This window comes from Xyrauchen texanus, chromosome 34, assembly GCF_025860055.1.
Source record: "Xyrauchen texanus isolate HMW12.3.18 chromosome 34, RBS_HiC_50CHRs, whole genome shotgun sequence".
NCBI classification, from domain to species: Eukaryota; Metazoa; Chordata; class Actinopteri; order Cypriniformes; family Catostomidae; genus Xyrauchen; species Xyrauchen texanus.
Window position 1 is genome coordinate 2,729,516 of NC_068309.1, and position 14,240 is coordinate 2,743,755.

General features: G+C 42.3%; 1 protein-coding gene and 1 long non-coding RNA gene across 5 annotated transcripts in view; one reads left to right on the forward strand and one right to left on the reverse strand.

Annotated features, from left to right (window-relative positions):
* Window positions 1-9,736, reverse strand: part of LOC127627830 (transcription factor 4-like) — a 137,110-nt gene extending 127,374 nt beyond the window's left edge. For 2 of the 4 annotated variants that reach the window (XM_052104407.1, XM_052104409.1), the window contains exons 1-2: window positions 9,646-9,736; window positions 1,105-1,201 (exon numbers count right to left, since the gene is read on the reverse strand). In XM_052104407.1, the coding sequence (XP_051960367.1) occupies window positions 1,105-1,201; window positions 9,646-9,696 (148 nt within the window). In that variant the 5' untranslated portion in view covers window positions 9,697-9,736. The remainder of the gene's footprint in view (window positions 1-1,104; window positions 1,202-9,645) is intronic. The other 2 variants (XM_052104408.1, XM_052104410.1) reach the window with 1 other exon arrangement.
* The window catches only part of LOC127627850 (uncharacterized), a 258,329-nt gene that overhangs the window by 213,337 nt on the left and 30,752 nt on the right, over window positions 1-14,240 (forward strand). The window lies entirely within an intron of this gene.

Below are 14,240 nucleotides of genomic sequence, written 5' to 3' on the forward strand. Positions count from 1 at the left end.
CTTTTCCCATTTTTTATTTTTCCCCCTTTATCTTCCCCTTTTCTTATCTACATTTTCTCTTCCCTTCTTCCTCTTTTTCTTCTTTATGCTTCAAAATTCTCTCCTCTCCTTTTCTCTTCTGATATCCCTCCTTTTCCTTTTTTCTCTTCCTCCTCTTCCCCTTCCCCTCTTCTTCCTTCTCTCCTCTATTCCTATCCCTTTCTCCTTTTATCTCCTCTCCTCCTTCTCCTTTTCCTCTTCCTCTATTTCTCTCATCTTCCTCTTGTTTCATCATGTCCATTTCTACTCTTTCTTCTCTTCTCCTCCCCCCCTTTTCTGCTCTTCTTCTTCCTTTTCTCCTTTTAATCTTCCCCTTTTCCCGTTCGCTTTTCTTCTAAATAAATGTATTCTGCTTGATGTTTTCTTTGTATTTTTTAAAAGTAGCTTTGGATCAAAGTTAATAAATAAATGTAAATATGAATATAATGTCTAATATTAGCATTTGAAGTTGAGTTTGTTCAGACGCTCAAGACAGATGAGATCTCAAAGACAGGATGTGATGTCACTCGTGTGCTCAGAGCTTGACAGGAAGGAAACATGAAGGACAAACGCTGCATCTGCTGCGATAAACACTCAAGCAAATCTTTTCCATGTTAACCGGACCAGCCACAACTTCCCAAACCACATCTCGGAAATGTTTTTGCCTTTGAAAGTGTGCATTTATGAAAGAGAGATTTCATGGTTTAAGTCAGGCTTAATTAGTCCTGGGCTCTTCTGTCAGGGGCCGATTATCTGATTCACTGACCATGAGCTCACTGGATGAGACAGACTCAGAGAGCGAGACACGCAGTATTGTGACATCACACTCACTCTCTGTGTGTGTGACAATAAACTGAACAAATGAAGGCAGTAAGCATGAATTACACTTCACCGGCACATAATTGGCTTTCTGTCTTGAGCATCGGCCCTCTACGAACAAAAGAAACACACATTTGATCTGAAGCAGAGCCACAGCATAAACACACTCATGACTAAAAGCTCATAAACCATGTGACTTTCCAGATGTTTAAAAATCATGTGACTTCAGTCTGATCCTGGTGAAGAGGTGAGACGCTCGGCTCTTACCTGCTAATCTTGAGTTGACGTACGGCGGAGAGATACCCTCATGTGACCCCAGGTCCCTGCTGGCCATGTGACCGTACTGTGAGCCATCGGCGTAATTCTGCAGGGGTCAAAGGTCAAAAACAGGGTCAAACAAAGTGAAACAAAGATTCTTTCACAGTAGGGCTGGGTGATAGGAGGCTGTAATCAGATATCGATGATATCTAACAAGTATCACAATGTCGACTGTTTATGGCGCCATCTAGTGGTTAATTGTGAAAAAGAGGTTTCAATGTTCATATCGATCTATTTAAAATGGTGTGAAAAGTGACTCTTATGTGGGGATAAATGACAGCTTATTTAAATAAAGTAAAAGTGACAGTAATTATTATATTTTAAAAAGAGTATTTGCTGAATATAAGCAACTCGTGCTTGATTTAAATGTTGTATATTATTTTATTGAAAACTCCCCTTTGAAATGCATGTATTAAATATGATACAAGAGGAATATCTCTCAACCTCCGTTACATTTACATTCATGCACACCCCAAAAAACATCAGAGCGTTGAACATTCTGACATTTACATTTGATAAGATATATTTAAAGTGTGAACTAATATTTCCGTGTATTGTCATATATGCAGCGTGATTATAAAGATGTCATATTTTACATTACGAGCTATTATGATGTCATCATACCATGAGTTCATGAGACCCAGCAGATAAAGTTTGACTATTTCCCTTTTTTAAATGTCGATATAGTGTTTGGTGCATAAAATACGTATGATAAATATTGTTTATTTTGTATCTGATGTGCTGAATTGAACTGTGGCACATTTCAGTCTATATTAATAGAGCAACGAGAGGAAGTTGTCATGGTCAAACTCTCGAATATTTGGTACCTCTGAAAATGTATTGCTGGACCTCAGGAGGATAATGTCGTTTAAAGCCTAATTGATCAAAAATTATGCATAGTTTTTATTTTTATGATTTCGTTTAATAGTTTGTCTAATGGACTAAAAAAGTTTCATGTAAAAATGTCTTTATAAATTCTGACAGTTCTTTCAAACGTCAGGCTTAACAGGGTTTAACCTTTAACATCCCATAATTCTTGACCACTAATGTTGACCATAATCGTCAAGCTTTACCTCAAAGTACCATAAAGATAGTCCGTACAACTTTGAACTTTTCATAATCACTTTAAATGGACAAACTATGAAAATGAAGACTGTCTCTTTAAATGTTTACAGACTTTTACACTTTATAAATGTAAGCTTAAAGTGACAGTAATGATTATATTGTTACTGATATTTTAAAAAGAGTATTTGCTGAATATAAGCAACTTGTGCTTGATTTAAATGTTGTATATTATTTTATTGAAAACTCCCCTTTGAAATGCTTCTAGCGTATACATGCGTATATAACCTAAACTAGTTAACCGTGAACCTAAAATGTATTTATAATTCAATTATTAGTATCATCATTATTATTATTATTATTATTATATTAGACAGATACTCGCATGACGGCAAATGGAAGGGTGGTTATGTACGATTTTTTTGGACCACTTCATTATTTTAATTGGCTTGTCGTTTAGTTTGAAGTGCAATTTGAATATAGAAATATCTTTGGTTTTTCGTGTGTCAATAAATTAATTTAATTCATTTATTTAATTATTATCCCCAATTTGGAACGCCCAATTCCCAAAGCGCTCTAAGTCCTCGTGGTGGCGTAGTGACGGAGGAAGAATCCCAGTTGCTTCCGCGTCTTCACATGACTTGTTGAGCGCGTTACCATGGAGACGTAGCACGTGTGGAGGCTTCACGCTATTCTCCGCCACATCCACGCACAACTCACCACACGCCCCACCGCGAGCGAGAACCACATTATAGCGACCACGAGGAGGTTACCCCATGTGACTCTACCCTCCCTAGCAACCGGGCCAATTTGGTTGCTAAGGTGACCTGACTGGAGTCCAATACCCCACAAGGAGGTTATCCCCATGTGACTCTATCCTCCCTAACAACTGGGCCAATTTGATTGCTAAGGAGACCTGACTGGAGTCCAATAACGCACAAGGAGGTTACCCCATATGACTCTACCCTCCCTAGCATCCGGGCCAATTTGGTTGCTAAGGAGACCTGACTGGAGTCCAATACCGCATAAGGATGTTACCCCATGTGACTCTACCCTCCCTAGCAACCGGGCCAATTTGGTTGCTAAGAGGACCTGACTGGAGTCCAATACCCCACGAGGAGGTTACCCCATGTGACTCTACCCTCCCTAGCAACCGGGCCAATTTTGTTGCTAAGGAGACCTGACTGGAGTCCAATACCCCACGAGGAGGTTACCCCATGTGACTCTACCCTCCCTAGCAACCAGGCCAATTTGGTTGCTAAGGAGACCTGACTGGAGTCCAATACCCCACGAGGAGGTTACCCCATGTGACTCTACCCTCCCTAGCAACCAGGCCAATTTGTTTGCTAAGGAGACCTGACTGGAGTCCAATACCCCACGAGGCGGTTACCCCATGTGACTCTACCCTCCCTAGCAACCAGGCCAATTTGGTTGCTAAGGAGACTTGACTGGAGTCCAGTACCCCACAAGGAGGTTACCCCATGTGACTCTACCCTCCCTAGCAACCGGGCCAATTTGGTTGCTAAGGAGACCTGACTGGAGTCACTCAGCACGTCCTGGATTCAAACTCGTGACTGGAGGGGGGTGATATTGCATAAGTTTAACTTATCAACGTACTTATAAATCAAAACAGCCAAGTCATGTGTGCATATGTGTTGTGCACCGTGTTCACAGGTAATATCCTCAAGAATTATCGTCACTCTCGTTTGTGTCATAACACCTCCAGCCTTTTACTGTCATTCAAGTGTAAATGCGTTTATTCTCCCTGAACAAACACTGAAAGAGTCACAGCAGATGATTCCAGAAGGTTCTTCTGGAGCCAGACACACATCACGGCTCACTGGATAAGACGGCGAAGGAAAAGTTCCTGAGATATTCGACATGAGGGTGAAGATGTGAATGCATTTGCATGCAGCGGACGTGTTGATCTGAAAACTGCTCTGTAAGCACGTCCTTGATTCACCTCTGCGGATCTGACCGCTGATGCCAGACACACTGTGAGCTCTCAAGACACTAGCAAAGTGACCTTTGACCTTTTCAGATGCCACCATCAAATCAAAAGGTGAAGGCGATTAAAATGAAGACATGATGCACAACTGCACCGGCTGTCTATAAAAACAATTGTTCCGCGGGTCCAAAGACAAGATCCACCCACTGTGTCATTTTATAAAGTCTCTTTAAATACGCTTTACAAAAAATATACATTTCATTCTAATCACGGATAACATGGATGAGATAAAGCCATTCGAGTCTCTTTCATTAACATTAGCTCATTTACAGACACTGATCACAGAAATGCCCCTTTTCTTAAAGAGACAGTACCGGTATTTAGATAAAGCGATGTAAATACTTGTAAATAGTAAAAATAATGCAATTACACAATAAGCATGTAACAAAAATGTAATATATGCAATATACATGGCAAAAGGGACTTTATAACTGAAATATACCCACATGAAAAATAATTTAAATTTGAGAACTTGAACAATACATATCTGTAAAAGCCGATCAAAACACATTATGCAAATAAAAGTTTCCTTTTGTTTCCTTTCTATTATTTACAGTCAGCTCTTGATCAAAAGTTTTATAATTTTTTTGTAAACAACTGTGTAACTTCTTTGCCACTAATGTGTGCTGCGCTCATTCAACTGTAAACACTCGCTGGCGGAAGCTCACGCAAACACTTTCTCTTAAAGGGACAGTACCAATTTAGTGCTTGTTATACATATCAATGTAAACTCAATGTAAATCGTACAAACAAACAAACAAATATTTAATACATTTATTAAGTGTAATAAATGTGTAAAGTATAAATACTTAATGGACAATCATACAAATATTTTTATTTAAAAAAAAACAATGTATGTTATTATATTTTTATATTTATATTTATATTTATATTATAAAGAATTTAACAAATAGGCTCTTGCAGCATCTATACTCGGGTTTGGTAAATAAAATATCATTAAATATTTTTATAATCTAATTATTAAATATTTTTTACTATTTTCATTATTAGGTTTCAACTAGAGGTTGACCGATATTTCGGTTTTACTGATTAATCGGTGCCGATAGTTGATTTTTGGAACTATCGGTTATCTGCAAAAATCTGTCAATCGAGGCCGATTGTTTTTTCATCTTTTTGTCATTATAAAATAAGAGTCCCCTATTTGTTTCAGGCTTGTTTATACTTGAAAATCCCTCATTATGCACCAAATCTTCAATTAATCTGGTTATTATTGGGATTTTAGTTGAAAACAAAACTGCATCTGGTGTTTTATTAATTCTGGACTCTTGGTGCCAGATGGGCTGGTTTGAGTATTTCTGGGATTTTCACACACAACAGTCTCTAGAATTTACTCTGAATGGTGCCAAAAACTAAAAACATCCAGTGAGCAGCAGTTCTGCGGATGGAAACGCCTTGTGAGATATGGGTTGGCGATGAAAATTAGATTTTTGGGAGGCTCTGTAGCACATGCCTTTTCACCTAAAGTCACAAAACATTGTACACATATAGATCTCATCAAGCTGGACAACTTTCACATTCATAGTTATAGGCTCCGCCCAACAGGAAGTCTGCCATGTTGCATTGTTTGAAAAATGCATGCTCTGGAATTTGAAATACTCCTCCTAGGGGATTTGAGTGACAGGCACCAAACGTGGGCAACATCATGCCAAGACATTGAAGATTCTAAATTGCGAACAGATTTTTGATATTTCAAACGGTGTTGCCATGGCGAGGTGATAAATTAATGGCAGATCTTATCTACTGTTGCCATGGCAACGCATTAAACACTGTTATTCCTTTTTATATATTTTCATATGTTTTTGAGGTACATGGCATGCTTGAATCTTTATGATCTTTGGCACACACATCAGAATCGTCAGGCCATTAGGGCTGGGCAAAGGTTCATTCATGGGTGTGTATAGGTGGCTCTGTAGTGCCAAATAGGAAATGGCCATATTCAGGGTACTCTGTAGCACATCCCTTTTCAGCTACAGTCACCAAACTTTGTGCATACTGTATGCAGATCTCATCAAGCTGGACAACTTTCACACCACAGACATTAGCTCCGCCCAACAGGAAGTCAGCCATTTTGGATTGTTTGAAAATGGCATGTCCTGGAATTGAAATACTCCTCATAGGGAATTCATCTGACTGGCACCAATCATTGAAGATGCTGACGTGTGTTGACGTGTGTACGGATTTTGGATTTTTCAAACGGTGTCTCCATGGTGATGCGATAAATTAACAAAGATATAGGATGAAATAATTGTCTCATATCGTCTGCTTGCATCCTGTGATTTACATCAAAATTGACCCGTATGTTTGGCATTGAGGGCTGATCACATTGATGAATCTACTGTGGGTCACGTTCGTAGTGCCACCAACTGGCAGCAGGAAGTGTGGCGCTTACAACAGTCTTTTTGTTGTGCATCTGGGCTGTCCACTGTCCTCTCTATCCTGGTTAGAGATTCTTTTTTCAAAACAGTAATGCATAAACAATTATTGCAAACCGTAATAATAATTTTGGCAGTATTTTTGATCAATTTAATGCATCCTTGGTGAAAGGAAGCTCAGTGGTAAAGACGCAAGCTACCACCCCTAGAGTTCACGAGTTTGAATCCAGGGCATGCTGAGTGACTCCAACCAGGTCTCCTTAGCAACAAAATTGGCCCGGTTGCTAGGGAGGGTAGAGTCACATGGGGTAACCAAAGTGGCCCGGTTGCTAGGGAGGGTAGAGTCACATGGGGTAACCAAAGTGGTCCGGTTGCTAGGGAGGGTAGAGTCACATGGGGTAACCAAAGTGGCCGGTTGCTAGGGAGGGTAGAGTCACATGGGGTAACCAAAGTGGCCCGGTTGCTAGGGAGGGTAGAGTCACATGGGGTAACCAAAGTGGCCCGGTTGCTAGGGAGGGTAGAGTCACATGGGGTAACCAAATTGGCCCGGTTGCTAGGGAGGGTAGAGTCACATGGGGTAACCAAAGTGGCCGGTTGCTAGGGAGGGTAGAGTCACATGGGGTAACCAAATTGTCCCGGTTGCTAGGGAGGGTAGAGTCACATGGGATAACCAAAGTGGTCCGGTTGCTAGGGAGGGTAGAGTCACATGGGGTAACCAAAGTGGTCCGGTTGCTAGGGAGGGTAGAGTCACATGGGGTAAACAAAGTGGCCGGTTGCTAGGGAGGGTAGAGTCACATGGGGTAACCAAAGTGGTCCGGTTGCTAGGGAGAGTAGAGTCACATGGGGTAACCAAAGTGGTCCGGTTGCTAGGAAGGGTAGAGTCACATGGGGTAACCAAAGTGGCCGGTTGCTAGGGAGGGTAGAGTCACATGGGGTAACCAAAGTGGTCCGGTTGCAAGGGAGGGTGGAGTCACATGGGGTAACCAAAGTGGTCCGGTTGCTAGGGAGGGTAGAGTCACATGGGGTAACCAAAGTGGTCCGGTTGCTAGGGAGGGTAGAGTCACATGGGGTAACCAAAGTGGTCCGGTTGCTAGGGAGGGTAGAGTCACATGGGGTAACCAAAGTGGCCGGTTGCTAGGGAGGGTAGAGTCACATGGAGTAACCAAAGTGGCCGGTTGCTAGGGAGGGTAGAGTCACATGGGGTAACCAAAGTGGCCCGGTTGCTAGGGAGGGTAGAGTCACATGGGGTAACCAAAGTGGTCTGGTTGCTAGGGAGGGTACAGTCACATGGGGTAACCAAAATGGTCCGGTTGCTAGGGAGGGTAGAGTCACATGGGGTAACCAAAGTGGCCGGTTGCTAGGGAGGGTAGAGTCACATGGGGTAACCAAAGTGGTCCGGTTGCTAGGGAGGGTAGTCACATGGGGTAACCAAAGTGGTCCGGTTGCTAGGAAGGGTAGAGTCACATGGGGTAACCAAAGTGGTCCAGTTGCTAGGGAGGGTAGAGTCACATGGGGTAACCAAAGTGGCCGGTTGCTAGGGAGGGTAGAGTCACATGGGGTAACCAAAGTGGTCCGGTTGCTAGGGAGGGTAGAGTCACATGGGGTAACCAAAGTGGTCCGGTTGCTAGGGAGGGTAGAGTCACATGGGGTAACCAAAGTGGTCCGGTTGCTAGGGAGGGTAGAGTCACATGGGGTAACCAAAGTGGCCGGTTGCTAGGGAGGGTAGAGTCACATGGGGTAACCAAAGTGGTCCGGTTGCTAGGGAGGGTAGAGTCACATGGGGTAACCAAAGTGGTCCGGTTGCTAGGGAGGGTAGAGTCACATGGGGTAACCAAAGTGGTCCGGTTGCTAGGGAGGGTAGAGTCACATGGGGTAACCAAAGTGGCCGGTTGCTAGGGAGGGTAGAGTCACATGGGGTAACCAAAGTGGCCGGTTGCTAGGGAGGGTAGAGTCACATGGGGTAACCAAAGTGGTCCGGTTGCTAGGGAGGGTAGAGTCACATGGGGTAACCAAAGTGGTCTGGTTGCTAGGGAGGGTACAGTCACATGGGGTAACCAAAATGGTCCGGTTGCTAGGGAGGGTAGAGTCACATGGGGTAACCAAAGTGGCCGGTTGCTAGGGAGGGTAGAGTCACATGGGGTAACCAAAGTGGTCCGGTTGCTAGGGAGGGTAGTCACATGGGGTAACCAAAGTGGTCCGGTTGCTAGGGAGGGTAGAGTCACATGGGGTAACCAAAGTGGTCCAGTTGCTAGGGAGGGTAGAGTCACATGGGGTAACCAAAGTGGCCGGTTGCTAGGGAGGGTAGAGTCACATGGGGTAACCAAAGTGGCCGGTTGCTAGGGAGGGTAGAGTCACATGGGGTAACCAAAGTGGTCCGGTTGCTAGGGAGGGCAGAGTCACATGGGGTAACCAAAGTGGCCGGTTGCTAGGGAGGGTAGAGTCACATGGGGTAACCAAAGTGGTCCGGTTGCTAGGGAGGGTAGTCACATGGGGTAACCAAAGTGGTCCGGTTGCTAGGGAGGGTAGAGTCACATGGGGTAACCAAAGTGGCCGGTTGCTAGGGAGGGTAGAGTCACATGGGGTAACCAAAGTGGCCGGTTGCTAGGGAGGGTAGAGTCACATGGGGTAACCAAAGTGGTCCGGTTGCTAGGGAGGGTAGAGTCACATGGGGTAACCAAAGTGGCCGGTTGCTAGGGAGGGTAGAGTCACATGGGGTTGTGCGTGGATGCCGTGGAGAATAGCGTGAATCCTCCATGCGCACTACGTCTCCATGGAGGCGTATATATATATTGGCAAACTACTTATTTACTCCTACTTGAGTCATAAGATCTCTCAGTACTTCTACTTGTACTCAAGTGAATTATTACTTAAGTACCTTTACTTAAGTAAAAAAAATGAGTACTCTTTCCATCACTGATAATATCTATATATACATAACATACATGATATTCCATTCTTAACATAATGAAACCATGCTGAACGTAAAAACCTGTAGACTTTTATTAATATAGGACTGAAGAAACTGACCTTTGTGGCACGAACTCCATTTCCCCAAGACGAACTCGCTCTGTCCTCCATATCTACAGAAAACACAGAACAGAAAATACATTAAGAGACTATATTTCACCTGTTCAATCCTACAGGGGGTAAAACAGATGTACTGCCATGCTTTGTTGAAATACCCATGTGTTTTGTTTTTTTCGCGGAATGTCTCTGTAACTCCCAAACCCTCTTTCTGTGCTTCCACAAATTCTCTCCAACTCACAATGAGACCTCAATCAAAACACGGCGCTTAAAGCTTCCTTTTTTGAGCCGCTTGCAAAACTTCACTTCAAAGTGGCCCTCGGAACGCCGGCGCATGAAAGGAGTGCATTCTTTGTTGAGACGTTCATTTATCGTTAAGTCAACAGCTGATAAATGGAGCTTCCATTCAGCGCAGAGAACGTACAGGCCTTCGTGACTTAAAGATAAACAAACAGCTTTAAAATAAGCTCAGATGAAGCGTTTAAAAGCAGCAAATCTGTCATCGCTCAGCTCTGCCGACTGACGTGGGCTAACGGCCAAAAGAAAGACAAAAAAGAGACATCCAAACGCAGGTACAGACTCACTCGCCGCTTTTATGACACGAGAGGTTTCACATTAACCCAAACCATCCCACTGATCTCAGATGCATTACATGTATGAGAGAATCTCCTCCAAACATGGTCAGGTCATATTTCACTCCAGAATTGTGAAAGATATAAGGAAGAATATTTTGCATAAAAATTCTGTTCAATTCTGTCATTATTTATTCATGAGCCCACTGGCGGACCGGCGAGAAAAATAATTCGTCAACTTGACCAACACAAAGTAGGTATCATTTGAAAGCTTAGAAGCTCTACTTTCCGATGCATGTAGACAAGTGCTTTAAAACATGAAGACAAATCAGAAGTGTTCCGATATTATAATAAAAATAAAAATAAAAATACACATTATTGCAATCAGTAAAAACATCAAACTGATCAAATAGTCATGTGTCATATGTTGTTGGAAAGCTCTCAAAGAGTAAAATACAACTGGCTCATTTGTTTTACTCACAGATAAAAATATAGCGAGTAACCGCTAAGTATATGTCTTTGACAATTATATTGGTGTTGCTTATATGCCGCATTTTCCCTTATAACATCATGAAAAATTAAAGGAACATAAACTATCACATATCATTATTTAGAGTCTGTGATTATCTTTCAATCGAGTCCACACACAAGATAATCAGATGTATAGATCATTAGATAATCCACATGAAGCACAATGTTACATATGGCCACCAGGAGATGGCGCCAAATACATGACACAGACACAATGATGACTCAAATGACACAGAATGAAACTCACTCTGTGAAATCTCATGACTAAAATCTTTAGTCATTGTTGTGTTTGCATGTGTAATTATTTAGAGATGCACCGATACCAATAACTGATAATACACAGCTCGTTGTGGCCGATACTGATACCAATAACCAATATTTAAAAAACCTGGAACTGCTGGATAATTAATTAAAAGCATCTCATTTGAAAAAAGTTTGTCATTTAAAGCTTGTAATTTGGACTTGTAAAAAGCATTGTTGCCGGGTCTCTTGTAATAGTGACACAAGGTACCCAGAGAGGATGTCTTGCTATTAAAAACAACCTTTAAATAAATATTGAGAAGAACGTGCTAAGGATTAAAGTGTCATATTATTAGATAAATATGCTTTACAACGTCACTCTTCATTCCAGCCCACTTAATAATATGATCCACTCAGTTTATGAGAATATTTAGCCAAAAAACGCATCGTTCAGGACAATCTCTCATTCATTCCTATGGGGAGTTCTGCAGAGATTATCAGAGCCAGCGACCCTAACCAAGAGGGGCGGAGCTTAGCGAAGGGTCAATTGTCATTAAAATAATGTCTCACATATTACAAAAATATGAATGGTGCTAAAAAGTGTCTTCATTGTCTTGACTTTGGGGTCAAGTGCGACCCGGACATGTTTTTGACGGCTTTTGTTTGTGTTTCCTGTGACTTAACTTCCAGTTACAGTTATTCAGTGGATTTGAGGTCAGAGACACACACACACACACACACACACACACACACACACACACCACACTCACACACACATCTGATCTCCAGTCCTCTAATTTCTCCTTAAGACATCACACACACACACACACACACACACACACACACACACACACACACACACACACACACACACACACACACACACACAGACACTCACACACACACACACACACACAAACAGACACTAACATACACATACACACACACACACACACACGCACACACACGCACACACACACACACACACACACGCACACACATGCACACAAACGCACACACACACACCCAAACCCACCCAAACACACACACATACACACACATACACACACACGCACACACACACACACACACACACACACACACACACACCCAAACCCACTCACACACACACACACACACACACACACACACAAACCCACCCACACACACACACACACATAAACACACACACACCCAAACCCACACACACACACCCAAATCCATCCACCCACATACACACACACACATACACACACACAAACCCACCCACCCACAAACACACACATCTGATCTCCAGTCCTCTAGTTTCTCCTTAAGACATCACACACACACACACACACACACACCCAAACCCACTCACCCACCCACACACACACACACACACACACACACACACACACACACACACACACACACCCAAACCCGCCCACACACAAATACACAAATACACACACAAACACACAAAACCCGCCCACACACAAATACACACACACATATACACACCCAAACCCGCCCACACACACACACACACACACACACACACACACACACACACACACACACACACACACACACACATAAACACAAACACAAACACCCAAACCCACCCACACACACACACATTGGGGCGTACTAACTTCAAACAGTGAGAGTGACAACAGAACACAACTGCACACAAAACAGAGAACAGATTTTACTAAACATGTCTGAAGAGTTTACAGTCGAAGAATTGATGCATTTCTATGCCCAGCCTTATTTTTTTCTATGGTAATCAGAGTTTTTATCAGCAGTGACCAGCGACGGGACATTCTATCGATTACTTGTTTTATATTTTCGGCATCGTGGGTAACTCCGTCCACTGTGAACTGACACCGGTCCAAAAACTTTCAAAAAAATAAGGCTGGGCATAGAAATGCATCAATTCTTCGACTATAAACTCTTCGGACATGTTTAGTAAGTTCTGTTCTCTGTTTTGTGTGCAGTTGTGTTCTGTTGTCACTATCACTGTGTTGGGCCTGTTCTTAGATAAACAAACGAGTTTTCATTGAACGCCCCGATGTCACGAGGGGGCTGCGTGTACTGCGTGTGTGTGTGAGCTCCAGCTCTGGTCCTTCGTCAGCATCTAATGAAGTTACACTGACAGATGAGTGTGTGTGTGTCTTTCACAGATGAAATTAAAGTAGCCTGACACAAAACAGACTCATATTAATACTGTTAATGTCACACACACACACACACACACACACACACACACACACACACACACACACAGGCCTGTCTCTCCACCTGTCTCTCTCGCTCTATCACTCCTTTCATCTGTTGCTCTCTCTGGCCTTTCTCTCAAAGAGAGGGATAAAATAGGAGAACTGGGGACAGAAAAAAAGTATATTAGGTTGTGTTTATTGTAGACAGACAGAATGAATGTCCTTACAAACATGATATAATTATATATAAGTGGGGACACAATATAAAACAAAATCAACTCATGAATATTAATTATGTGACAAGACCAGACTATCACTGGTGGTTTAACCAGTAATCAATCTGTTTTCTAAAAGGTAGACGTTGTTTAGATCAATACTGGTCTATTTCACTTCCATTGTGGTAAAATGATTCAATGAAAGTGAATGGTGACTGAGGCCAACACGAGTCTAAAATCTGTATTGGTTTGGAACAACATGAGGGTGAGTAAACAAAGACAGATTTTGAAAAACATGTTATTTATGAGTGTTTAGGCTACTCCTTGTTTGATATGGACATTAAAGCATAAATAGCATATAATTAAATAATCAAACAACATCAACACACTCAAAAAATATGTATGTCCTCATATGTGGACTGCGGGACTACGTTGTGAAATTTTAAATAACACTAAGATATAGAAAGTCCTTTTTTTTTTCTCCATCAAATATTTTATTATGTGTCCAGGAGTGTTGATTATTCATGTTATAGACATTACATAATAAATGAGCATAATTTATTCATATTCAAAGTAACCTCCAGTGTGCTGTCTGTCTGCACTGGTCTCAGAACAGTTATAGGAGAGCTATAGGATGCTCCCTTGCTCCCTATTTAGTGCATGACTTAACCTCCAGTGTGCTGTCTGTCTGCACTGGTCTCAGAACAGTTATAGGAGAGCTATAGGATGCTCCCTTGCTCCCTATTTAGTGCATGATTTAACCTCCAGTGTGCTGTCTGTCTGCACTGGTCTCAGAACAGTTATAGGAGAGCTATAGGATGCTCCCTTGCTCCCTA